Source organism: Adiantum capillus-veneris, chromosome 17 (assembly GCF_014529385.1).
Source record: "Adiantum capillus-veneris isolate H3 chromosome 17, ASM1452938v2, whole genome shotgun sequence".
Taxonomy (NCBI): Eukaryota; Viridiplantae; Streptophyta; class Polypodiopsida; order Polypodiales; family Pteridaceae; genus Adiantum; species Adiantum capillus-veneris.
Window position 1 is genome coordinate 126,243,051 of NC_140947.1, and position 26,320 is coordinate 126,269,370.

Genomic DNA, 26,320 nt, shown 5'->3' on the forward strand with positions numbered 1-26,320 from the left:
ACATCACAACCTTCCAAAGGCATTATGTAAAAGTCCTCATGCCCCAAATACCCCTGACAATGCAACCGAAGTTTGCCAATGACTGGTGTAATGGAAACGTCCCTGCAGGGTGCCGCTAGAACTGCCTCTGCAAGTGGCCCCATTCGATCGAGAGTGATCTCGAGCCGCGCAGGCAATTCCGGTGAAATGAAGCTGGCCTTGGCTCCTCCATCAAAGAAAATCAGGGCTTCTTGGTCTTTCACTTTGCCCCAAGCTCGGCAAAGTTTTGTACTCTTGTCCATCGTGTTGGGATCAGTATCCACACAATCTGGAGCCAGTCTTGTTTTCATCTTGCCTTTTCTTCCACGGTCCTCAGCTGCTCTCGAACTCTCAGGCCTTTCGTCGTCCTTGTCGTTCTGTTCTTTCTGTGCCTTTTTAGGGCACTTCGCAGAGATATGCCTAGTTTTCCCGCATCCAAAGCACTTCCCCTCCTTGATGTAGCGAGTCCTCTCTTGAGGAGTAAGTTTGGGTCGAGCATCCTTTTCTTTCTTTTCTGGATTGCTCTTCCTCTTTCTACTTTCATTTGTCGAAGTTTGTTCGGCTCTTTGCGTCATGATTTCATTTGTGGGGTAGGTCAAACTACCCGAGTGAATGGCAAAACCCCGTTTCGCATGACTCATCAACTCTTGAATGGAAGCTGACTTTTGTTCTAAGCAGTGATCTCGAATCTCCGAATGCAAAGGAAGTCGATTGATCTTTGCCTAAAGCCACAAGTGCCGCGTAAAAAGGATCGGATTTCCCGTAGAAAAGAAATCGGACACGCTCTGATACCACTGTAACAGACTTGGACACTCCAAGTCGAGAATCTACCGCGACACCACAAATAATCACTTCAAAATAGTTCACAGTTCACACTTGATTCGACACTAGCCTGACGGAGTTCCGTGCCTAGAGATATTGGCCCCAAAGACTGGCGCACCTTTCAGTATTTCTTTTTGAGCTGTGTTCAAAGTACAAGAGAGTAGGCAGGCCCTCACACTCAGACTCTGCGTCCAGATGCTCTACAGAGTGGGAGGCCTACCCACTTATTTAAAGGTTTACAAGGGATGCTAAAAGCAGAGCCCCAAAAGCTGTTAAAAATCAAAAGCTAGCTTTCCCTCACAAACTCTCTCTTGAGAGAAAATAAAGCAAGGCTTAATAAAAAGCTCTCTCTCTCTCTCTCTCTCTCTCTCTCTCTCTCTCTCTCTCTATATATATATATATATATATATATATATATATATATATATATATATATATATATATATATCTCCTTGCATAAAATAAAGCAGCCAAAGCTACGCCAAAATCTGCCCCAAAAGCTGGCCATAGAACAGTCCGCCAAAAGCGCCGCAAAATCCGGGCCAATCTATACGGACCTGCCACGTGTCACTATTTTCGCAAATTGCAGGCCTGTCAGTACTGCAACGCCACAACAGCAATTTTTCAGCCCACCGTGCCAGGACTGTTCTCAGCCTAAGGGAAGGTGCGTGTGTGTATTGGGCAGCCACATCTAAGTTGTGACACTTTCAGGAGCCTCGAACAAGCTCTGGCTTTTTGACACCCTGGTGGCTGCTCTATGGAGTTCAGATATGGGGGCCCTCTTTGGACCATCATGGGAGGTCGGGTCGGACTGATGGATGAAGAGGCATGGAAAAGCCTTTGGTCTCTATGATCTCACGGCTTATTAGAGCCAAGGCTTCAGTACCACATGACATTATTCGAGCAGAGCTAGCACCGTTCCCCCCCCCCCACACACACAACACACACACAAACCCAAACTAGTGGTTGAGGAGCTCAACAGGTCAGTCTCCTTTAAACACCAATTATGGGACCTCCCCAGTGATAGATATGCCTACCTAGCACTTGAGTTGACAGTTAGCTATGCAGGGAGATACAGCATGCTGGTATGGGGAGATGACATCATGGTTTCAAGGACATGGGTTCAGCATGGATAGATTGCCCCCTTTCCAATACTCATTGGATGCACCCTCTTTGACTCTTACACAGTCCGAGATCACCAGGCTCATCCGCCAAGACCTAACTCAGCTTGATACCAGGAGGACTTGGATACAACCGGCGTAGGAACTAGGCACGAAGATGGCTTTCTATAGAGACCATCTTCTTGAGCTTACTGAGGATGGTTTTGTGAAGCGGCCCAAATACATGGACACCCACTTATCTCATGGGATACGATGCGCTATTGGCCAGATACATCTTCACACCATCTTCGAATCGAGACTCGTAGATAGAGCGTATGTCACATGGAGGCGGAGACAAAGTTGCACTACACATGCCGCTACCCAGTTTACTATGAAATACGAGGCCGCTTTCACTGCCCCTTCGGGGAGGGCTTTGGACCACTTTCTAGAGTCATGGGGTATGAGGATCAAAAATGTATGGGATTGTTTTTGCTCGAGCTGCGCAAACATAGAGAAAGCCTGATGAGAGGAGAGGCTAGCCAGTCTTAGGGACACTCGGAAACAGATGGAGCAGCTACCACAACAGCGCTCACGTTTCGTAACAAACTTGGACACCCCAAGTCAAGATTCTATCGCGACACAACAGAGATTCACTTCAAAACACTTCAGAAAATTAACAGTCGACACGGCCTGGGGCGTAGTTCCGTGCCAAGAGAGATAGGTATTTCTTTTAAATTAATCTTTGAGCAAAGTGCAACCGCCCGCAGGTCCTCGCTCTCAGACTCTGCGTCCAGATGCGCCGACTCCTGAGAAGTGAGCCCCTTGGGTCACTTATAAAGGTTACAAAGGGATGCCAAAAGTAGAGCCCCCAAAAGCAATAAATCAAAAGCAATCAACTCCAAAAGCATCTTTGGCTAAAATCTACCAACAAAAGCAGTCGGCGCCAATTGCGGAAATCCGTACAACCAGCCAGCGCGTTTCCCGGCAATCCGTACAATCAACGCATTTTCCGGCGTAATTTGCGGTCGTCCATACAGCAGCCACATCAGCATGATCTTCGCTTAAATTTTAATGGCCTAGGTGTCCCTAGGCTCCTCGGCAAAGATCCATAAGTTGGACATGCCCCCCTCTTGAAAGAATTGTAATCGTCCTCGATTACGCATGCAAAACAGACAGAGGCCATAAACTGTCTTAGTAGAAATTAATTGTTAGTACCGACGCACTAGACACGACACATCTAGCACTTGTACAAAGACGACAGTCACATCACAACAGTCACAGGGGACGGAGGGGACAGGCCCTAGGGGCGGGGGACGGCCGAAACCAGGACGGGGACGGGCTCGGACAGATGGGAACAGCCGGAAATGAAGTGCCAAAGGTGGAACGCAAGGGAACGTCCCGAGGACAGACGAGGATGGCCAAAGACGGGCAACCGATCAACGGTCAAATTTTTTGAATTTTGAAAATATGGGCCGTTTCAAACGGCCAATTGCAAACCCAACAACCATATTGAAAGTTTGAGGCGACCCAGTGGCTATAAAAGCCACCCTTTGGGTCACTATGTCTCAAGTTCTCATTGCTCACGAGGCTTGGAGCTCTACCCTTGAGTCTCCTCTCTACCCACTTGGCACTCTCTCCCTCCTCTACCCTTGAGTCTCCTCTCTACCCACTCTCTCCCTCCTCTACCCTCTCAACTTTCAAGCTCTCCTCTACTCTCTCCACACAAGCTCTCCTCTACTCTCTCTCCACCATCATGTCATCTCAAGCTAACTCCACCCAAGACGGCTCTTCTCGAACGAGGCCTACCGTGCAAACATGGTCGTGGTGGGATGAAGTCGACTCTACTGCACGTGGTCAAGGTGGCGGTGCAAGACCATGGACATGCAAGGCTCAAGCTATACCCATACACAATAGCACGTGTAATTACAGATTAGAGCTCTCAAATAATTGCAAGAGTAGAAGTAAGAAAAAAGACTTGACACTTTGAAAGTTGAGCCATAACATTGAGTAAAATACGCTTCGCTTAATTTTGGCTAACAAGACCCGCCAACAAAAAAACCAAAGGTGACATATACCATAATGAGACTACAAGGAGGGCAAACCAGTGACCACAATACCAAAAGTGTAACAAACTGCTGACATGTCGACCTACTAAAGAACGGAGCTACCGGCCGAGGGGACTAAACCCTAAGAAGAACAAGTAACAAAAGGAGTGTCACAAAGTAATGATGTGGTTGCCCGAGAGTAGAAACCCTAACCCTAATTTCTGCCAAAAACCCTAACTGCTGAAACCCTAATTCTGGAAATCCTAACCCTAAAACCTGCAAACCCTAATTTTGGAAACCCTAACCCTAAAACCTGCAAACCCTAATTCTGGAAATCCTAACCCTAAAACTGCAGAAACCCTAACCCTAAGGGCAGCAATGTCGATAGACTAAAATTACATACCCAGGCAATCTCATCCAATTAGGAATATTCATTAATTGGCACATCACAATGCAACACAAATGCTCACATATGCATGTTACAAGAGATAGAAACATAAAGCCGCCGACGAACACTCCTCCCGCATAACCTAAAAAGGTCCGGGCCGGGAGATATAGAGGCCTTTTACAACCAAACGCCCCCCAGACCGCAGCCTGCGTCGTTTGAAGGTGTTGAGAGTAACCACTGCTCAGACTTCTTAATACTCCTCCCACATAACCATCTAGGTCCGGGCCGGGAGTCACAACAACAATTATTTTACAAGCATACAACCAAACGCTCCCCAGGCATCGGCCTGCGTCGTTCGGAGGTTTTCAAACATACAACGAAACACTCCTGAGGCATCGACCTGCGTCGTTCGGAGGTTTTCAAACATATAACAATACGCTCCCCAAGCATCGGCCTGCGTCGTTCCGAGATTCAAACAATACCAAAACAGTATTTCTCACTTCTCCACCTGGGAGTAAAATCACCAATCATTGAAACCAGTATCAAACCAGAGTCAAAACAATTCAAATCGGCACCAAAACAGGTTCAAAACAGATACCATCCATTTCAAACAAATTTCAAACAGGATCACCAAACAAGATCAAACAGAACTCAAACTTAAAAAGCAATCTCGACATCAGTCGAGCTCGAAAAGTCGACTGACTTTCCATCTTGAAACCTGCACCAAAAATTAGGGTTAGGTTCCTTCCATGAGGTCGTAGCCGAGCACAACATGGTCCATCAGCTCTTGGACAGACAATGTTTCTTTGGCGACGATGGTAGTCCCAAGAGATAGCAATCACACCGAACCTCCAAGGTCATCTGCTCGTGAAGAGACATCTACTGAGAGATGTCGAGAAACTTCAAGTTATAATTGCTAGGGTTTCCATGGCAAGCATTTCAGGATACCCCACTCTGCCAGAAGTTGCATTCTGAAGGAAGATGTCAGAAACCATATAACTTCGGGCAAAAATTTTCTTGAAAGCTTGCCAAGTACTTGGAGTATGCTGCTTGGTAGCTGTATTCATCAACATTTGCATGGCACTACCTCTGAGAAAAATAGTGACTCGAAACAAATCTTGGATCCTTCTTTTGCAAGTGATCTTAATGGCTTATGCCCTGTAAGACATTTCAGGATACCCCACTCTGCCAGAAGTTGCACTCTAAAGGAAGATGTCAGAAACCATATAACTTCGGGCAAAAATTTTCTTGAAAGCGTGCCAAGTACTTCGAGTATGCTGCTTGGTAGCTATAGACATCAACATTTGCATGGCACTACCTCTGAGAAAAACAGTGACTCGAAACAAATCTTGGATCCTTCTTTTGAAAGTGATCTTAATGGCTTATGCCCTGTAAGACATGAGCGGTGAAGACGGGAGCGCGCCCGATGCGCGATGAAGGGTGGGAGTGGCTAATAAGTCCAGCGTCGGAGCACGAAGATACCTCAAATAAAATTCCAAAAAGCTCTGTCTGCTCTTTTGTAGGACCGGTATGCTTTCCAAAAAGCACACGCCTGATGCTCTGATACCACTGTCACAAGACGGGCACCACGTACCAATAGGAAAGAACAGACTGAACAGACTTTTAGCACTCCAAGAACAACTGAACCGAAAGAGAGAGACGACACGCGACGACACATAGTGGCGGAATTCCACCCCAGAGAGTATTGGCCCCAAACCTTGGCGCCCCTTTTGGTATTTCTTTATATTGCATCAACATAGTACAAGCCGGCACTCCAGACTCTACACCTTCTGAAACCGGCCTGTTCAATCCAAAAAGGGCGGTAGACTTTACTTTAAACCTTGATTTAGCTTTCACCCATTATTAGTCGTCTATTTTACCTGTACTTTCAAGACACAACAAAGGGGAGAGGGATACAGGCTGCTAGATTGCACCTGTATGAGTAGACAGACACCAGATTGGCCCCTAACTTAGGCGCCCCTTTCGGTATTTCTTTATTGTTCACAAGAGGGAATAAACGCTGAGGTTCCCTACAAGCTGCCCCGCACAAACTCGGCTGAATTTCCTCTATTCCAGCCCGATTTCGGCAGCATAACTGTACTAGAACCCTTCACGGTCAGTATTCCCACACATTGACCGACTTTCCCGACGCATACGGGCACTTTGCAAAACCTGGCGAGAATCTGCAGCACGCTGAATTCTCTGTTTTCAGCCCTGAAAATGCGCCAGATCGCCTGTACAGCGGTCCCCTTGCGTCCCCGAACCTCCTGGGGGTATTAGGGTCCGTTTAGGGCCAAAACCCTAAACCTGCAAAAATACACAGCAGGCTGTAATTCGCTGTTTCGGGCTCCGTTTCGCGTGCCGGTCGCATCCCTAGCAAGTCCTCGAGCTCTCGCACCTGTAGGGCTACTTGCCCTTTGAATCGGACGAGATTTCTGGCGTGAAACCTCTCCGAATTCACCTGTACCTGCGGGGGGATTAGCCGCTAGCTAATCCAGTACCTGTGCAAGAGGCTCTTGCCTCGGCAATCGCGCATGAACCCACACAACTGTACATTGGTCAAATGAAGAGCCCACTAGAGGGGCATAACATACTGCCAAAGGGGAGAGAGAGGGCAGTGCGTAGCGTGCAGGGCATCACTCCTGGCACCGCACTGTGCATAAGAGGGAAAGCAAGCACTCCATAGCTCTTAACCTGTGACAAAATCTGAAAATGAGGCTCTCCCCTCTTCAAATTCAGCGCCACTTCTTGTTGCATAAGGCAAGTGCACCAGAATGTGCCACTTGGCACATTTACAAGCATTTTCCCGTTTCGGGGTTGCCGCCTAAAAATATCCCAACCGGTTGCCCAGTTGACTTCACGGCAGAGTAAGAAAATGTTCCCTTTGTCATTCCGGAGGTAATGACACCAACACATTTTCAGGTCCCAAAATAGCAGTTCCCTAAATTTTAGGAGATGCTGCCATTGTATCTTTCTAGGTCATCCGACCCTCTTTGTACATTGCGGCCACATCCAAAACTGAAATGTAACATCTGTAGCAAAGGATTCCACTTTGGCTAGTCAATGACCCCACTTGGCTAACCATAGTCCTTGTCCAACCTTAGTGCTCTCTTGCCCTCAGGCCTGGACTCCCTCTGGACAGTTCCACACTAGCTATGCAATGCAGGGCAGTTAGATTTCCCGAGGGGTGTTTCCAAAAAGTGAAAGTAAATAGATAATAAGAAAGAAATCAACAAAAAGGATAAATAGTAGTCACACGCTGGTGACATACCCCCCTCTTGAAATCTCAAACGTCCTCGTTTGCATCTATGTCGTACAAGCTCCTAGTCAACATTGATGTATTCAACACCTGTCGACACATGTACGACACATACATGCTCATTGTCAACCCTGGTGTATTCAACACCTTGTTGACTCATGTATTGCCTGCGTGTGAACCCTGTCCCAATGACATAGTGGTAGCTTCGCACTCTGCCATTGCTTTGAGTCACTAACTTTCCAATGACAAAATGGTAGCTGCACATTTTGCCACTGTCTTATAGTACACGTTGGATCCTGTAACACTTTCGAGCATACCCAAACCGATAGTTTAAGAATGCAGTTACACATGTACTCTTCAATAGAAGCAATCACTGTATCCTTGACAAACTGACAAGAAATACTCACTTCTATAGCACTAACCAAACTTTTGGACATTCCATAAGAGCAATTGCCAAACTGACAATCTGTACAGCTCTAACATTCATGTAACAGGTATTTGATTTGAGCTCACTTTAAATACCTTGTACATCATTTGTTTCAGAAGCCATTGTCACACTGACAATCCATTTAGCTTTGAAACTCAAGGGGTCAAGGTAGGTTGCAAATCGAAGGCTTCCAGGTAAAGTGATAACACAGTTGGTGACTCTGCAAGTTCACCTTCTTCCATCCACTTAGCATCCATTAGTGGATAGTTTCTGAACTTTACCAAGTAACGCCTAGCAACCTTGCCTTTCACTTTCCTTTCTTTGTGTGCCAAAATCTGTTCAGGGACCAAGATCTCGTCAAGTTCCTCGACTTCCAGCTGATCTTCAGCTGGTATATCTTCTGGCACATCACCCACATAGGGTCTGAGAAGACTCACATGAAACGCATTGTGAATCTTCCAACTGTCAGGCAATTTCAGCCTATATGCAACATCACTGATTATGTCGCATACTTGAAAAGGCCCATAGTAACGCATGCTGAGCTTTGGAAACAGTCTTTCCTTGCCCGTCATCTTCTTTAACCTTGCCTTTTCAAAGCGTAAAAGCACCCAATCACCAAGTGAATATACCACTTCACGGCGGTGACGATCAGCTGCTTTCTTTTGCTTTGCCTGAGTCCTTTCTAAGGCCACTTTGACCTTCTTGTACATTTCATCCATTTCTTGAACATACTTATCTGCTTCAAATATCTTGTCCTTTGTATGCAGTATGGGAGGAACTTTCTTGCCACCTTCAACTATCTCAAAAGGTGCCTTGCCAGTTGATGAATGCACTGTATTATTGTATGCATACTCCACCAATGGCAAATACTGCTCCCACTTTCCTTTATGCTCTGACACATAGCACTTCAGCAGATCTAGGACAGTAGAATTTGCCTCTTCTGACTGCCCATCTGTTTGAGGATGAAATGACGAAGAGAATTTGAGCGTGGTGCCCATATTCTCAAACAAGCCTCTCCAGAACAAACTTCTCATGCGTGGATCACGGTCGCTAACAATCGACTGTGGCATGCCATGATACTTGAAAATATTGCTCATAAACAAGCGAGCCATCTGATCTGGCTTTATCTTCTTCCTGACAGGAATAAAATGAGCCTGTTTGCTGAATCTGCAAATAATGGTCCAAATACCATCATTTCCTGTATGCGTTCTCGGAAGATCAAAGATAAAATCCATAGCAATACTTTCCCATGGTTTATCTGGAATAGGTAGTGGTTGCAATAACCCTGGTGCCTTTTGCCTGTCAAACTTGACCTTTTGGCATATTAGGCATTCTCGCACAAAGGCATCCACATCTCTTCTCAATGTAGGCCAATAGAAGAATGTCTCTACCGCTTTAACTGTAGCATCGATACCACGATGCCCTGCATACGGTGGGACATGACTCTCTTCCATAACTTTGCGTCGCAATGGCTTTGTGACACACAATCTGCCATGCATCATCATGAACCCATCTTTGAGAAGACAGTGTTCATGACGTTGTCCATCCATTAGCTGCTCGAAGACCCTTGCAAAATCTTCATCATTTGCATACTGTTCTCTCATATCATCAAGTTCATGATGATAAGGAATCGACACAGCTGAAATTTGTGGCTTCCTTGACAAGGCATCAGCCACAACGTTCTTCTTGCCTTCCACATGCACAATCTGAAAATGGAACATGGACAAGATATTTGCCCATCGCATATGCTTCTCAGATAACTTTGTTTGTGTCAAGAAGTATCGCAAGGTCTGATGATCCGTTTGGACAACGAAATCTGCACATAGCAGGTAGTGTTTCCAACTTAAGAGCGCATGAATCACAGCCAGTAACTCTTTCTCATAGACCTGCATGGTCATCTCTGGCCCTTGCAAAATTCTGCTCTCATAGGCTACTACCCTGCCATCTTGCATTAGCACTGCACCAATGCTACTACCGCAGGCATCACACTGGACCACAAATGACTTCCTAAGATCTGGCAACACAATGACTGGATCTGAAGTCATCTTTTCCTTTAAGAGATTAAAAGCTGAAATCTCTTTCTGTGTCCATCTGAAGGTGACTGCCTTCTTTTGAAGAGTATGTAAAGGTGAAGCAATCTCAGCGAAATTTCGGATAAACCTTCTGTAATAGGAGCATAGTCCCAAAAAGCTTCGGACATCATGCACCGTCTTCAAATTTGGCCATGACTTGATCGCTTCGACTTTTGCAGGATCCATTCTGACACCATCCTTTGAGACAATGTGTCCCAGAAAGTGAATCTCTTCCAGAAAAAAACTCACTTTTCTTTGCATTGATGAGCAACCTATGACTGCGTAGCTCTTTGAACACAATGGCCAAGTGATGCCTATGCTCCTCTTCATTCTTTGAGTAGACTATCATGTCATCAAAGAATGTACCAACAAACTGCTGGTGTGGACGGAAAATTCTGTCCATCATCCTATTAAACGTAGCAGGAGCATTTGTGAGACCAAAGGGCATCACTAAAAATTCGTAAAGGCCAAACGTCGTTCTAAAAGCAGTCTTGTGCACATCCTCTGATCTAATGCGGATCTGATGATACCCACTCTTTAGATCTATCCTGCTAAACATAGCTGCTCCTTCTAATTTGTCCATAATATCATCAATTCTAGGTATAGGGAACCTATTCTTGATGGTATTCTTGTTCAGTGCACGGTAGTCGATGCACATACGCCATGAGCCATCCTTTTTCTGCACCAACAACACTGGAGAACAGAATGGAGATGAACTGGGCTGAATCAGCCCCTTTTCTAACAACTCCTGTACTTGGCCCATTATCTCTTTCTGCTGAGCCGCACTAACCCTGTACGGAGGCTTATTTGGTGGGCTACAGCCTGGCACCAAATCTATCGCATGGTCCTCAGGTCTCTCTGGCGGTAATTGAGACGGTAATGAATCGGAAAAACAGTCACTATACTGTTGTAAAAACATTGACCTTTCTTTATCTAGCACAGATAAATTTGATTCATCACAATCTGACACTTCACGTGCAAAAACCAAGTACGCAGAAAGATGCTTTTTCATTACAGAAGTAATAGCAGAAGCTGATACAGTAGGAATAGACTCCCCTTTAAGCTTTACATCCAGAATGTGAGTCTTTCCCCTGCTCTGTACAGTGATCTTTTTGTTGTAGGCATCCATGATTCCCTGTACACGAGACAACCAAGGAATACCTAACAACACATCACATCCGTCCAGTGGCATGATGTAAAATTCTTCAGCATCTACATAGGACTGGATATGTAGACGCAACTTTCCAATGATGGGTGTCACAGCCTCTGTATGGCCAGGACATGCCAAACCTGCCTCTGCTGTATACCCCATCTCTTCAGGTCTGATTCCCAACTTTGAAGCCAATTCTGGGGAAATAAAGTTGGCTTTGGCACCTGGATCAAAGAAGATAAGCACTGTTTGATCCCTAACCTTTCCCCATGCTCTGCAAAGCTCACTTGCATCTGAATTTGGCTTGTCGCCCACCATATCTGGCACTAGACCAGCCATGGGCTTCTTTCCTTTCTTGTCTTCCTTGTCTTCAGAATCAGCTGGCCTTTTCTTTGTAGGACAATTGTAAGCAATGTGGCCAGGCTGCTCACATATAAAGCATTTGTTCTCTGTCCTCAGGACCTTCTTTTGCTCTTCTGACTTGCGAGGAAAACGTCTTTTCCATTTCTTTGCTGGTCCTTTTTCTGATTCAGCCGTAGCTTTGTCTTTCCCTGTGTTGGCCGACTCCTGAGTCCCTTTAGGAGCCTCATTGGGAACGTGCTTCTTGGCTGAATTTTTCTTGCCTGATCCTACCTTGACGCCAGTGTTAAATTCACAATCTTCTCCCTTGAGCAAACCATTGCCAGTGTTTGCTACCTCGATGAGCTGCGTCAAAGTAGTGACTTTGGTCTTTGTGCAGTATTTTCTCAATCCTTTAGGTAGGCCACAACAGTATTTTTCTATCTGTTCTGTCAATGGCACAAACCTATAGGAAGTTACTGGAAGTAGAGCTTTCCAAAACTTCCGATTGTAATCATCCAGATTTCTGCAAGTAGCAGCATTTAGCTGGTGCCATTCTGTCATGACATCTGCTTCGAAATCATCAGATAACCATGCTGCTGCAAAAATCTGCTTAAAAGTAAATCCATGTGGACGGAGCTTGCCCTTGAAGCAATAAAGTTGTCCACCATTGTCCCGCATTCCCTGTCAAGAAAGTGGCTGCCTTGCGGACCTTTGAAGCCTCTGTAAAGTTTCCCCCTGCATAGGCCTTATCAAACTGCTGGAGGAATGAAAGAGCCTTCTTCCTGTCATCAAACCCTGTAAAGGTCGTGAATGACACACCTTTGCCACCTTCTTTGTACGGAGTTGGCCTCTCCAGCGGCGTTAAATTGTCGTATGGAAGTGACTGAAACATGGGAACACTATTAGGGTTCATCTGTGTTCCTTGGCCGCTATTAACTTGACCTGGAAATGCCATATTTGGCTGTTGATTTGTAATTCCAGCCATACCAAAATTTGCCTGTGGCATCCCGAACTGTCCCTGAGTGCTTTGAAACCCTGGTTGCATACCCATGACACTGTACATGGGGTTAGGCATCATCGTTTGAGCACCGCCAAACACTGTTCCTGGCGTGTAAAACTGATTTCCAGGTGCATGACCAGCCATGCTCTCGAATACCGATCCACCTCCAACATAGCCAGGGTGTACTGAAGGTGGTGGGAAGACCTGTTGCATAGCCTGTAAGTTGCTTCCCTGCCCATTAGAACCAGCTATAGGCTGTTGAAAGGTGGCGGGCTGAACTGGTACAGCTTGAAAGACTGGCATCTCAGCCACCTCTTCTTGCACCTTAGGCATACGTTGTGGAGACTGCATGTTCTCCGTCCAGTGTACAGGTGTTTCCATTGACTGTGCGGTATGAATCACCTGTGCTCGAGCCTTAACAGGCTTTTGAATATGATCCAGTGACCCAACTTGCTGAGACGGAACAGGAGGTTGCAGAAAGGCTAAAAACCTTGGGTTCTGCATTACTTGTGTAAACATAGCCACAACACTAGCCAACTGGGTCCTGAATATATCATCATCAGTCTGTGGTGGTCTTGAGGACTCACCCACTTCATGTGTCTGTTGACCCTGTGAAGAGGAAACCTCTTCAGTCACATCATCTGGTCTGTCAGCCATAATTGCAATTCCCTGTGTCTGGTCTATGATCCCCTGTGTCTTCAAGTCCAAAACTGACCAAGGCTCACTTCTATGGGAAAAAGTGATTTAATCCCGTCGATGGAACCATGAAACCGGCCTGTTCAATCCAAAAAGGGCGGTAGACTTTACTTTAAACCTTGATTTAGCTTTCACCCATTATTAGTCGTCTATTTTACCTGTACTTTCAAGACACAACAAAGGGGAGAGGGATACAGGCTGCTAGATTGCACCTGTATGAGTAGACAGACACCAGATTGGCCCCTAACTTAGGCGCCCCTTTCGGTATTTCTTTATTGTTCACAAGAGGGAATAAACGCTGAGGTTCCCTACAAGCTGCCCCGCACAAACTCGGCTGAATTTCCTCTGTTCCAGCCCGATTTCGGCAACATAACTGTACTAGAACCCTTCACGGTCAGTATTCCCACACATTGACCGACTTTCCCGACGCATACGGGCACTTTGCAAAACCTGGCGAGAATCTGCAGCACGCTGAATTCTCTGTTTTCAGCCCTGAAAATGCGCCAGATCGCCTGTACAGCGGTCCCCTTGCGTCCCCGAACCTCCTGGGGGTATTAGGGTCCGTTTAGGGCCAAAACCCTAAACCTGCAAAAATACACAGCAGGCTGTAATTCGCTGTTTCGGGCTCCGTTTCACGTGCCGGTCGCATCCCTAGCAAGTCCTCGAGCTCCCGCACCTGTAGGGCTACTTGCCCTTTGAATCGGACGAGATTTCTGGCGTGAAACCTCTCCGAATTCACCTGTACCTGCGGGGGGATTAGCCGCTAGCTAATCCAGTACCTGTGCAAGAGGCTCTTGCCTCGGCAATCGCGCATGAACCCACACAACTGTACATTGGTCAAATGAAGAGCCCACTAGAGGGGCATAACATACTGCCAAAGGGGAGAGAGAGGGCAGTGCATAGCGTGCAGGGCATCACTCCTGGCACCGCACTGTGCATAAGAGGGAAAGCAAGCACTCCATAGCTCTTAACCTGTGACAAAATCTGAAAATGAGGCTCTCCCCTCTTCAAATTCAGCGCCACTTCTTGTTGCATAAGGCAAGTGCACCAGAATGTGCCACTTGGCACATTTACAAGCATTTTCCCGTTTCGGGGTTGCCGCCTAAAAATATCCCAACCGGTTGCCCAGTTGACTTCACGGCAGAGTAAGAAAATGTTCCCTTTGTCATTCCGGAGGTAATGACGCCAACACATTTTCAGGTCCCAAAATAGCAGTTCCCTAAATTTTAGGAGATGCTGCCATTGTATCTTTCTAGGTCATCCGACCCTCTTTGTACACTGCGGCCACATCCAAAACTGAAATGTAACATCTGTAGCAAAGGATTCCACTTTGGCTAGTCAATGACCCCACTTGGCTAACCATAGTCCTTGTCCAACCTTAGTGCTCTCTTGCCCTCAGGCCTGGACTCCCTCTGGACAGTTCCACACTAGCTATGCAATGCAGGGCAGTTAGATTTCCCGAGGGGTGTTTCCAAAAAGTGAAAGTAAATAGATAATAAGAAAGAAATCAACAAAAAGGATAAATAGTAGTCACACGCTGGTGACACCTTCTCCAGGAAGCATGCCAGAGAATGAGCCCTAACCTCATATTTAAAGGCCCTTGGCCTAAAAAGCAATTACAGTGAAAAGCCTTCAAAACTCAAAAGCTTATGGTCCAAAAGCAAAGCCAAAAAGCTGCCAGCATAAATCACGAAAATCCGTACACCCTGTCACATCATTAGCCAACGCAAAACGCGGAAATCTCCTGCTCCATTAGGGTTAGGGTTTTTGCAGTTTTAGGGTTAGGATTTCTAGAATTAGGGTTTGCAGGTTTTAGGGTTAGGGTTTCTAAAATTAGTGTTTGCAAGTTTTAGGGTTAGGGTTTCAAAATTAGGGTTTCAGCAGTTAGGGTTTCTTGCAAAAATTAGGGTTAGGGTTTCTACTCTCGAGCAACCACATCATCACTTTGTGACACTTCTTCTGTTACTTGTTCTTCTTAGGGTTTAGGCCCCTCGGCTGGTAGCTCCGTTCTTCAGTAGGTCAACACGTCAACAATTTGTTACAAAAAGACTAAAGGTGACAAATACCATAAAGATGCTACAAAGAGGGCAAGCAACCATACAAAAAGGTAAGGATAATGGAACTTGGAAGTCCTAAAGTCGCAACTCTTGAGTCTCAATACTTAAGACTCAAGAGCCACTAGCCTGAGAAGCCTCCCAATTCGTAGTAGCCGGCTGTACATCATGCACATCCTCCCATTCCTCATCATCAAGCTCTAGGCCCGGCTCGACCTCAACCATGGATGAAGTACTTGGTGTCGGTGTCCCAAAATCTACCATTTATGACCATTGGAATTTGTCCGTTGACTGGCCGTTCCGAGGCGTTCCGGTCCCGCCGTTCCGGTGAGTCACTGTCTGCCAAAACACCCAGACGTTCCAGGCCGTTCCTTGTTGCTGTGGACTGTGGAATGCCGTTCCGACGTTCCAGGCCCTCTAAGGTCCGTTCCCCAATAACTATGGGCCTCACTTCTCAGAGCATCTAGACGCAGAGTCTGAGAGCGAGGACCCTGCGGGAGTTGTACTCTCTGGGCACAGAACTACGCCGAGGCGTGTCGTCTCGAATTGAACTGTGATTTTAAAGTTGTGAAGTGTTTTAAGTGATTCTCTCCAGTGTCGCGACAGATTCTAGACTTGGGGTGTCCAAGTTTGTTACAAAGAAAGATGTCTAAAGGCATGTAGCTTCGGGCAAAAATTTACTGAAAGCTTGCCAAGTCCTTGGAGTTAGCGGCTTGGCACTGCCCCTAGAAAAAAAAACGATGGCTCGAGAGATCTCAGATTCTTCTAATTACTTCACCATGGCTTGTGCCCTGTCAAACATAGCGATGAAGACGGGAGCGCGCCTGATGCGCGATGAAGGGTGAGAGTGGCTAATAAGTCCGGTGTATGGACACGAAGATTCTTTGATAAAATCTTGTAAAACTTGGAAGTAAAGTCTCGGGTCTGGACACGAAGATTCTTTGATAAAAATTCTGTAAAACTTGGAAGCGTCATCTTGCTCTGTCTGCTCTTTGGTAGGACCGGTATGCTTTTAGAAAGGCACACGCCTGAAGCTCTGATACCACTATCATGGGAACGGGCACCCCGAGAGAGCATTGGCCCCAAACCTTGGTGCCACTTTCGGTATTTCTTTATATTGCTTGAACAAGATACAACGCCGGTACTCCATCCTCTGCACCTCCACGCGGGAGCGTGCCAGAGAATGAGCCCATGGCACAAATTTAAAGGCCCTTGGCTTATGAAAAACAATTACATGAAAAGCTTCAAATTCAAAAGCATCTCGTCCCAAAAAATTGGCATAAAAAGTTGTCAGCGCAAATTACGAAAATCCGACCCGTCATCAACGTAAAACGTGGAAATTGTGCAGGTGCCACATAACATGTCAACGCGTTTTGCGGGCTGTCCATACTATTGCCACATCATCATCTTCTACACTTTGTGTGTGTGTGCACACGTGCGCGCGTGTTGGTCCCGCTTTAGTTTTAATGCCTTTAGGTCCCCTGGGCCCCATCAAACGGGGTCCCATAAGTTGGTAGGACTTCTTTCTTCTGCTGCTGCTTCTTAGGATTTAGACCCCTCGGACGAAATCTGCAGGTTGGCTCCGTTTTTCAATGGCTTGACACGTCATTTCATTCTCTCTCTCTCTCTCTCTCTCTCTCTCTCTCTCTCTCTCTCTCTCTCTCTCTATGTGTGTGTGTGCGCCCGCGCGCGTGCCCTATGCATTACATAAAATCAACCATGGTCCATATACAACAATTATGGGAAAAACCTTGAAAGAAAAACAATGACGTCATGGGAAAAATCCCCAAACCAACCACAGGAAACATCTGCGGATAAAGATGCTCTAATCAGGTAGTGAAATGTAGCTATCTGGATAGTGATCAAGCCTACACAAATGTGCCCAAAATTTTGTCCACCTTGAACAATGTAGCAAAAACCACGAAGTCCAGTGTTGTGTACCTGATTAATATAAAGCATCCGTTGTAAAGACCTCCTATAGCAACTCACAAAAGCTAAGGATTGTGAACCCCTAGGATGTGCCTCTAAAATCATCCGCATCCATTCTAACATTTCTTGATGATGAACTCCAAAAAAGGAAGCAGATCTGTGGCACAACCATATTGTAAGAGAGGCAAGACGGACCCTCTTGTCGTCCACCTCAAAAGCTAAGGGGAGATACCGAGATAAACATCTCTCTGACCAAATCAACCTCCCCAAAGCCGCTCTCAAACAAATCTGCAAATTGTCTGATATCCATAAAATAGTTGGCCTCAACCATCATCTGCTCCTGTATGGTATCATAAACAGCCTACCTGGTCCAAAAGGTGCCCTCATGTAAAACCTGTACTCTGAATCTGATCATGGAGCTCTCTCTAGATGAAGGAAAATGTGACACGATCCTGACAACTGAACGAAAAACATGTCAATACACAGTGGTCCACTTCTCAAAGAGACGTCTGGAGATCTCCATGGACCAAGCACAAAGAACTGTGCAGGCTTGATGGGACATATGCTCATGATGCAAAGCCTGCTAAGTAGTCAAACTCCTCCGCAAAATGAGAGGACTCACTCTTGTGATCTCACTCAATAGATCCTACAGTGAGAGGCACCTGCGATAGAATCTCCAAGAGATCCAAGGTCTGCTGAAGTGGCCCAACTACCGATCCTCCTGCTCTATCCTTTTGTCCACTGCTCGAGGTCCTCCTCTCCATCCCGATCTCGTAACCTCTCCTCTAGAGGTCTATCTCGAGGTTGCTCTCACACACCCAACCTCTATCTCACGATCCGTTTGTAAATAAGGAGAGGCCGTGCATGTACCTGTCTACCTCCGAGTATAACACCCCTTTCCACTCACAAGTGATGTTACCTGGAAAGTCAGTGAAAGAGGTAGTAGCCAGCATCCTTTTAGGGCCATTTTCACCATGGCTTTTGGGCTCCTATAGGGCCACTTTTGGAGGCCCCCATAGCTTACAAAAGGAGGACCTCAAGCTTGGCCTCCTTAGCCTTTATTGTTCAGGCTGAATCCCCCTCTGCTCTCATAATTCATTGCCTTGAGGCTTGGCTGTTAGGTCTATGGGACATATGTGTAGCTCAAAAAAATCCAAAAAAAAAAAAAGCTTTTTATTATTCAACACACCGACCCCGTTCTCCATCCTCGTTCTCCGTACCATGTTTCTACTTTGTCCAATCCAGTAAAGTCATGCAACGTCACCACTTTGTGAGAATTCTTTTGCCTCTCTCGACCACCCTATGGGGAGTGGGTTTGCTTTTGAAGCATGCTCAAGGATGTTCGAGGACATGTTAAGTCTACTTTGGGAACGACTAGCTATGAGGCAGGACGTGCAAGGAGCATTCTCGGGCCCTTGCAGATTGGTTTGAGCTTTAGACCCTAGCGTTCACATAGATAGAGGTGTTGATAGAGGTGTTGATTGCAATCATGGCCTGTTACAATGAGGGAGTGTGCTTCTTCCTTGAGGTGCAAGAGAAGTGGATCCGCTTGCTCAAGGTCTGTGCAAGTTGGCTTTCTTCCACATTATCCAAAAGCTTAGAGTTGTGGGAGCTCGGGATCCCGATCTATGCTTCTTCCTTGAGGTGCAAGAGAAGAGGGTCCGCTTGCTCACGATCTGTGTAGGTCGGCTTTCTTCCACATTTTCCAACAGATTAGAGTTGTGGGAGCGTAGCGCAGCAATGGTTCCTGGATCCAGATTCTCAGTTCTCAAGAGGCAGACACAAGAGACTAGAGGTTGCGGGTGTTCGGGACTCAGCCTCTAGTGGGACCATGGAGAGGTTGTGACGGATCCTTTCGCCTCTGCCGACCATCGTGGTGTTCCCTTTTTCTAGTACATTGTACGGCTTGGACAACAAAACATACAATAGCGTTGACCACATTTCCACCAAAGTGTGTGACGTAATGAAAGGAGTGACACTCAAGACACGGGTGCAACAAGCCTTCCAAGTAATCCATAGAGTAATGCAGCACATTGTAATGAAAACTGTGTCTCACGAGTGGGCATCAAAATCATTGATAGTGTAAGGTAGCATATCTGAAGGGCCTTGTCGATATCCCCAATCTCTAAGCATGAACACTAATTTTGTAGCTGCCTTGTGGAAGTTTCCGTATGGTGTCAAAAATTCAAAGCCCATATCGTGCAAATATGGTGTATTGTACAACCATGTTGTATGACGGTACAATATTAAATGGTTATAACACTATTAAAAAACACACCCTACGAATTTAAACAGTACGATATAAATTGTAACATATTGTTTTTCCCATACGAAACTATACCATACTTTACTGTATAATTGTACAAAGACAACCCTGAGCTGCCTCCTATAATTGTTACCTTGGGAAGGCTAAAGCCAATTGGCTGCCCCCCAAGTCACAAAACCATGATGCAATCCCATTTAGTGTCAAAGGTGCAACAGAAAGAAGGTGAATCAGATGAGAGACTCGTCAACCACCACGATCAAGACCTCTTTGTGACAGGCAGCCAATAGATCTCGAATCTATCGCGATGGATCTCCTCGCCGTCACGGCACAAGCGCGAATGGGCACTAGATCTCGCCGGAGGTGCACAACCACCGCAAAGCAGTGGGAACAGTTTGGAAGAGGGAGCGTTAGGGCTTGGAGCAGAGATCGCAAGGGAATGACGCCACCTGCAAAAAATGCTAGAGAGAGGATGTGCAAAAACGCTAGAGAGAGAATGTGTTGCCCACATTGCAAACGCTAGGAGACAGAGAGTGCCCAAACGCTGGTAATCTGATTAACACATTATGCCAAGAGTACGGGGGGGGGGGGGGGGGGGGGGGGGGGGGGGGCCTATATAGGACAAACTCCAATTTGCCCTACCAAGCCAGAAAACCCCACGACCCCACAAATGGATAACAAATAGCTAATAAATATGTAAACTCACTGAAAGTAAGAGACACATATTTAGTAGCATGACTGCAGATGTCTCGAGACTCTGACCTCGAGAAACCCTAGGAACGGAGGTCTCGCCTCATGCCAGCAATACAATGATGTGCACCACCAAGTACAGGTACGTCTACCTCAAGTACGGGCGGGCACAGTCACAAAACAACCCTCACTCTCTAATCTGCTCTTGGGATCGCCGGACAGGAAGATGAACTCTTAACATTCAGCACATAAACATACATATCACTCGCCAACCCAAATGAGCATATGGACATACCCATAAGTAGTGTCATAAAGAATCATCAATCTGTAAAGACCATAGCTGACAAGTTGGATCATGCCTAGGTCGTGGTGCTTGAATGTCAACAAGGAGACCTTTATGCACCTGGCACCAACATCTACTTGAAATATGAGATATGCTTGCTGATCCAGAGTCCCCAGTGCCAATTATCAGGAGATGGCTGCCTCAATCTCAGCCATTTGAAGAGCAATCCCGCTGCGGGTTCCCTACTCTCGACCAGCAAACTCTACATCTATCATGGTAGCTTCTGACTAGTGAAGCAATGACAAGGCAGGATCTCCACCGGCCTAATCTATATTAGTCCTCATTCCTAGCTGACGGCCATCCTAATCCCATTGCAAATCAGGGGTTGCCTCTCTGTCACAAACTGCTGACGTGTCAAAGCCTTGAAGAATGGAGCCAACTTGCAGATCCTGGCCGAGGCACCTAAACCCTAAGAAGAACAAGTAACAAGTAACAGAAGAAGTCCTAACAACTTATGTGGGACCCCATCCGATGGGGCCCCAGTGACATAAAGGAATTAAAATAAAGCAAAACCCATTCAAACACGCGCAACTGATGAAGTGGCAACAGTACGAGCGCTCCGAAAAATACGATGACAGTGCTGACGTGGCATGCCGTATGGATTTCCACGTTTTACGCTGACATACTGATGTGGCAGGCTGTACGGACTCCGTAAATTACGCTGGTAGCTTTTGGGCATTGCTTTTGGACCAAATGCTTTTGAGTTTAAGCGCTTTTCATGTAAAACTACTTCTGGGGCCTAGGGACTTTAAATATGAGGCCATGGGCTCATTCTCTGGCATGCTTCTTGGAGAAGGTGCAGAGTCTTGAGTACAGGCTTGTATTGTGTTGATGCAATATAAAGAAATACCGAAAGGGGCGCCAAGGTTTGGAGCCAATACTCTCCAAATGACACAGGCTGCGGTCTGAGGGGCGTTTGGTTGTAAAAGGCCTCTATAACTCCCGACCCAGACCTTTTTAGGTTCAGCAGGAGGAGAGATGAGGGAGTTGTTGAATATCTCCCGGCCCAGACCTTGTTAGGTTATGCGAGAGAAGTGTTCATTGACGACTTTATGTTTCTATGTCTTGTAACATGCATATGTGAGCATTTGTGTTGCATTGTGATGTGCCAACCACTGAATATTCCTAATTGGATGAGATTGCCTGGGTATGTAATTTTAGTGCATCACACCCGTGGAAGATCAGTGCGGTCTGAGTGTGATGGCTAATTTTACTACACCGGAATATCAAGAGTTCTGATCCGAACGAAAGGAGAAGCCAACTGCATGATCAAAAGAGCCGAAAGGAGAAGCCAACTCCTTAACAAAAAAAAAGAGCAAACTGATTGTCCCTCGGATTGTCCCTTAGAAAAATTTTGAGCTAACTTGAGTTGTTTTGCAGATATGCTGTAGTCGCGGACGATTACTTTCTTTCAAGAAGGGGGGATATCACAAACTGCTAACATGTCAAAGCCCTAAAGAATGGAGCCAACTTGCAGATCCTGGCCGAGAGGCCTAAACCCTAAGAAGAACAAGTAACAGAAGAAGAAGTCCTACCAACTTATGGATGTTAGATTCTTCATCTCCAGATGCTTCGCACACTGTCTACAGGCTCCTCACCACTCACGCACATTGGTCCTTGGTTGTGGGTTGGCCACCCGTACACCTGTTGGACACGGATCTCAGGCACACTTAAGGTTGTTCAGCACTCCCACTTTAGACCTGTTTTGGTCACATATTCCCCCATTTATATTTGAGGGTCATATTTTTAGGTCATTGGCTATATTGAGGATTATTGCCCGACCAGCCCCTATTCTCCTATATATAGGAGGAGGGGCACCCTCTTTCTCATTGTCTTGTATTGTCTCACACCATGTAGCCACCTGGAGTTATTGGGCTGCCAACCTTTCCACCCACCATCTATCTCATGTCATGTCTCTTCTCTCTCTCTCTCGTGCAATTGTCTTTCTCTCTCTCTCACCTTCCGCTGCACACTCTAACATGGCATCAGAGCACAAGGGTGCTAGATCTGCCATCGCCATCAGCAAGGAGGCCATTGCGGGGAGTTTCATCGCAACGAAGTTGCTACCCCACTAGGGTTTTCCATTCTAGGCTGCGTTCTTGTGGGCTGCTAGCGTTTTTGCTTCCCTTTCGATCTCCAACCTCCTCCCCTCCACCTGCGCCTTCTTCTCCACACCTCTGCTGCTGCAACATTTCAGCACTTGCGTTTTTTCTGCAGGTCATTGTTTTCAGCAGAGGACACCTTCTTTGCCTTGCGTTTTTTTATGCAGCCAGCATTTTTTGCTTGCTGCCCAGTGTTTTGCAAAAGGGAGATCTACACACCAGCGTTTTCAGATTTGTACCTCAATGATTGGATGCCCCTCTTTTAAGCCGGATCTACACCTCCTTGGCAACCTAAAGCTCCTTCCATGGCTGCTCATACCAACTGTTGGACCTTCTACTTCGGATTTGGGACTGTTTTGCTGATTTTCAGTCGATTACTTGGTGCCCCTCCCGTCCTCTTGCCCCAACATCCGGCATCCGATGTCTCCCGACACCGTGAGCGATGCTGAATACTCTGTTTACAGCGGCATCTTTCAGCCTCTTTTGCTGCGTTTTCTGGCATGGACAGCACCTTACCTTGGCCACTAGTTCTCCCTAACCTGCCAGCCATAACCCTGCTCTGATAAGGAGCCACCTCGAAATTAGGCATAATCCAAACGAAAGCCCTGATGCTTGAGTCATCAGCCTACACGTATACTGTGCACTAGGTCCAAGCCATAAGAGCCCAACTTCAATCAGTAGACTCCGCGTGCGACAATATAGAAATGAAGAAAATGCGCCTGTAAAAGTCCTCCCAACCATTTGGTGATAATCTGAGTCTGCCAATGTAAACATACATGGCATGCGAAGCCAGCAATCTAGACTCCCCTAATAAATCCTGGTCCCTCTGCTAAAACGCTGGAACAAATATATAGGCTCGGCTTTGCTTGCGTTAGGTAACAGATAAGGTCGTGAGAGGAAGAAGGAAGAGGAAGGGGGGTAACTCACCACGAATGTCGCGCAGCGCTCTGATTTGAAGTTGTCGACTGTGAGCATGGAGCCCATCATCCCTCGCTTCCCTCAAAAGTTCGTGCAGCCCATCATCTCTCGCTTCCATCAGAAGTTGCCTTGCGGCACCTGCTGCTTCAACAGAGGAAGACGACGACGTTGCTGCTGCAGCAAACGATGCTGATGCTGATGCTGCTCCGGAAGAGGAGGAAGACGATGCCGCTTCCTCCATCGTAACTCAGAGTCACGCGCAGGGCATTACTGAAAAATTCCCAGAAAGCTTCATACGGTAAACCTTGTGCAAAATGGGCAGTGCCCACTTCCTCAACAACCCTTTTAGCACGTGCTGATGTGCATCGGCACACGTGGTGGTCTTCTTGAGCCTCCGCACTATATCACTTGGGGTCTTGAATGAAGACGGAGCTTGGGACTTCGAGGAAAAGCATGCTTTTTGTGACAACAGGCTTATGGCGTCATGGTTTACTAATTAGGTCTCGGTTACTTTTGTGTGTGCATGTTTACTTCATCACGCTTTGAAGTGGAGGACTCGACGACCAAACCCATGATGGTGTGTGGTTAGAGTACCATCCTCCCAACGAGGGGGTCGTGAGTTTGAGACCTAGACAGGGAGCGGATAAGTTAGCACCCATTTTTAAGGCCGCACATTCTCCTCGAGAGTAGTGCAAAGCTTTGCCCGTCGTCAATCCCATTACCCGAGGTCATTAAAGACCTTGCCAGTGAGTACAAAGGTTTGTGGAGGGAAGAACATATTCCTAAAACAAATCTGTTACTCATATTGTAATCATGGAAAATTTTGCATTTTTTCCAAACTGTAATTTTTTTAAAACCTATACGGTGCAATGTAACTATTTACAAGTATTCATGAAAAATGTGAGAGTGGTGTGTGTACCTAAATGGGCTTGGCAGTAGGTATATATAAGTGACGGTTTATTGTATGGTATGTTTGCTTTCGTACACTACTTGTCAAAAAATCTAATATCTAACCAACCCAAATGATTTTCTCATATTAAACTGATCATTTGATGTGGGAGAATAAACGAGAACAACGATTAGAATATAGACATGTGCTTATGGATCTGTCTCGACACGGGGCCAAGGTTAAAGGGGTCCAAATGAGAGATGGTATGTTAAAGAGCAATGCTACCTAATGGGGCTTAAAGACCTTAGGGTTAGCCTCATTAAAGACCTCCAACAGTTAGTGTTAAAAAGTCCTTTGACCTTGAGGTGGGAACCCTACCCAAGCATGAGGTGCTTGTCGGCTTGCTAACTAAAGTGCGTAAAATGTTTGTGGGAACCTTGCCCAAAGCTTGAGGTGATTTTTATGCTTAAAATGACTAAGGTTCTTGACGGGTTCAATTCAAAGATAAACTCTCAAGAGGCATCAACGGTTTCCATGTGTGATTAACCACGTGCTTGAAGTATTCAATTCAAACCAAATGACTTGAGAAGCATAAAAGACAGAATTTCAAATGTTTCTCCACATGTGGCCCTCATGATGTGCTTGAATTCTATTGGATAGGTTTTAAAGGGGTCCAATGAGAATTTAGATGCATAAAAATAAATAATTAAGTTCTTTCTCTCAAAGAGGAAAAAGAGGACACGTGTCCAATTGAAATATTTAAATAATACGAGAGAGAGAGAGAGAGAGAGAGAAAGAGAGGTGTGGACCAAGCATGAGAGGGGGGTATAGTCTCCCACACACACACACACACACATTCTCTCATTGTGTGGAGTGCAAAGTGCAAGAGCTCCATCTCCTTCTCCAAGCTTGTTGAAAAGTGGAGAGCTTACACCAACACTCTTGGCTATGGAATGCAAATCCAACCAAGAGTCGTGCTTCAATGCTTAAGCTTGCCATCTTCTTCATCTTCATTACTATGCTATTATGTTATGCTAAGCATAAAGAGTGATGATAAGTGAGGAACTATTTCTTTCTCCTATGGATGATTCTTCTTCCTCTTCCCTACCCTCATTCCCTGCTAGCTCTCTCCACCTTCGAAGGTGTTTGCGGCCTTGGGATAGTTAATGCTTTTTGCAAAGTTTATGGTATGTTGTGATGCATGAAGGTTTCTATCTTCATTGCATCACCTAGGTCACAAGGAACACAAAGATTGTATTGTATCAAGTCTCTCTTGATGGGAGAATCTATAATACAAACGCCTTTTGGAGGGGGGACCGGCTCCAAGTAAATCCGGTCCTCAATTATTGTCATGTTCTGTATTACTCTCTCTCTTGCAAAAGTATTTTTCATGCCACGTTAATTAAGTACTATGTTTATGTTGCTACCATCAATAAAGTTCACCCTCTATGTTCTCAAAGTAATCTCACAAAAATGCTCGCTCAAATTCTCTTAATTTCGCTATTCTCAAAGTTCATAGGCCATATCCATTACGTTGGTATCAGAGCATTTGGTTTCTCTTTTCTTGCTTAAGAAGAGAGGTCCTTAAGTAGTCTATTAATGGTTGATTTTGTTAATTGTATTAGGGTAAGTGGGAATGGAATCTATTATCGGTTTCATTGAGCCCACTATGTGGAATATGGTGCACACCTTGCGAGCTTTGGTTTTAATAATGGGGAGTTATCCCTCGGCAATTAGGGTAAGTGGGAATGGAATCTATTATCGGTTTCATTGATCCCACTATGTGGGATATGGTGCACACCTTGTGAGCTTT

General features: G+C 45.9%; 1 protein-coding gene across 1 annotated transcript in view; it reads right to left on the bottom strand.

Moving 5' to 3' along the window:
- The window catches only part of LOC147438031 (F-box/LRR-repeat protein 15-like), a 54,681-nt gene extending 30,702 nt beyond the window's left edge, over positions 1 to 23,979 (bottom strand). The window contains exon 1 of the mRNA XM_086487398.1: positions 23,628 to 23,979. Within this exon, the coding sequence (XP_086343524.1) occupies positions 23,628 to 23,859 (232 nt within the window). The 5' untranslated portion in view covers positions 23,860 to 23,979. The remainder of the gene's footprint in view (positions 1 to 23,627) is intronic.
- Positions 23,980 to 26,320: the final 2,341 nt, after the last annotated feature.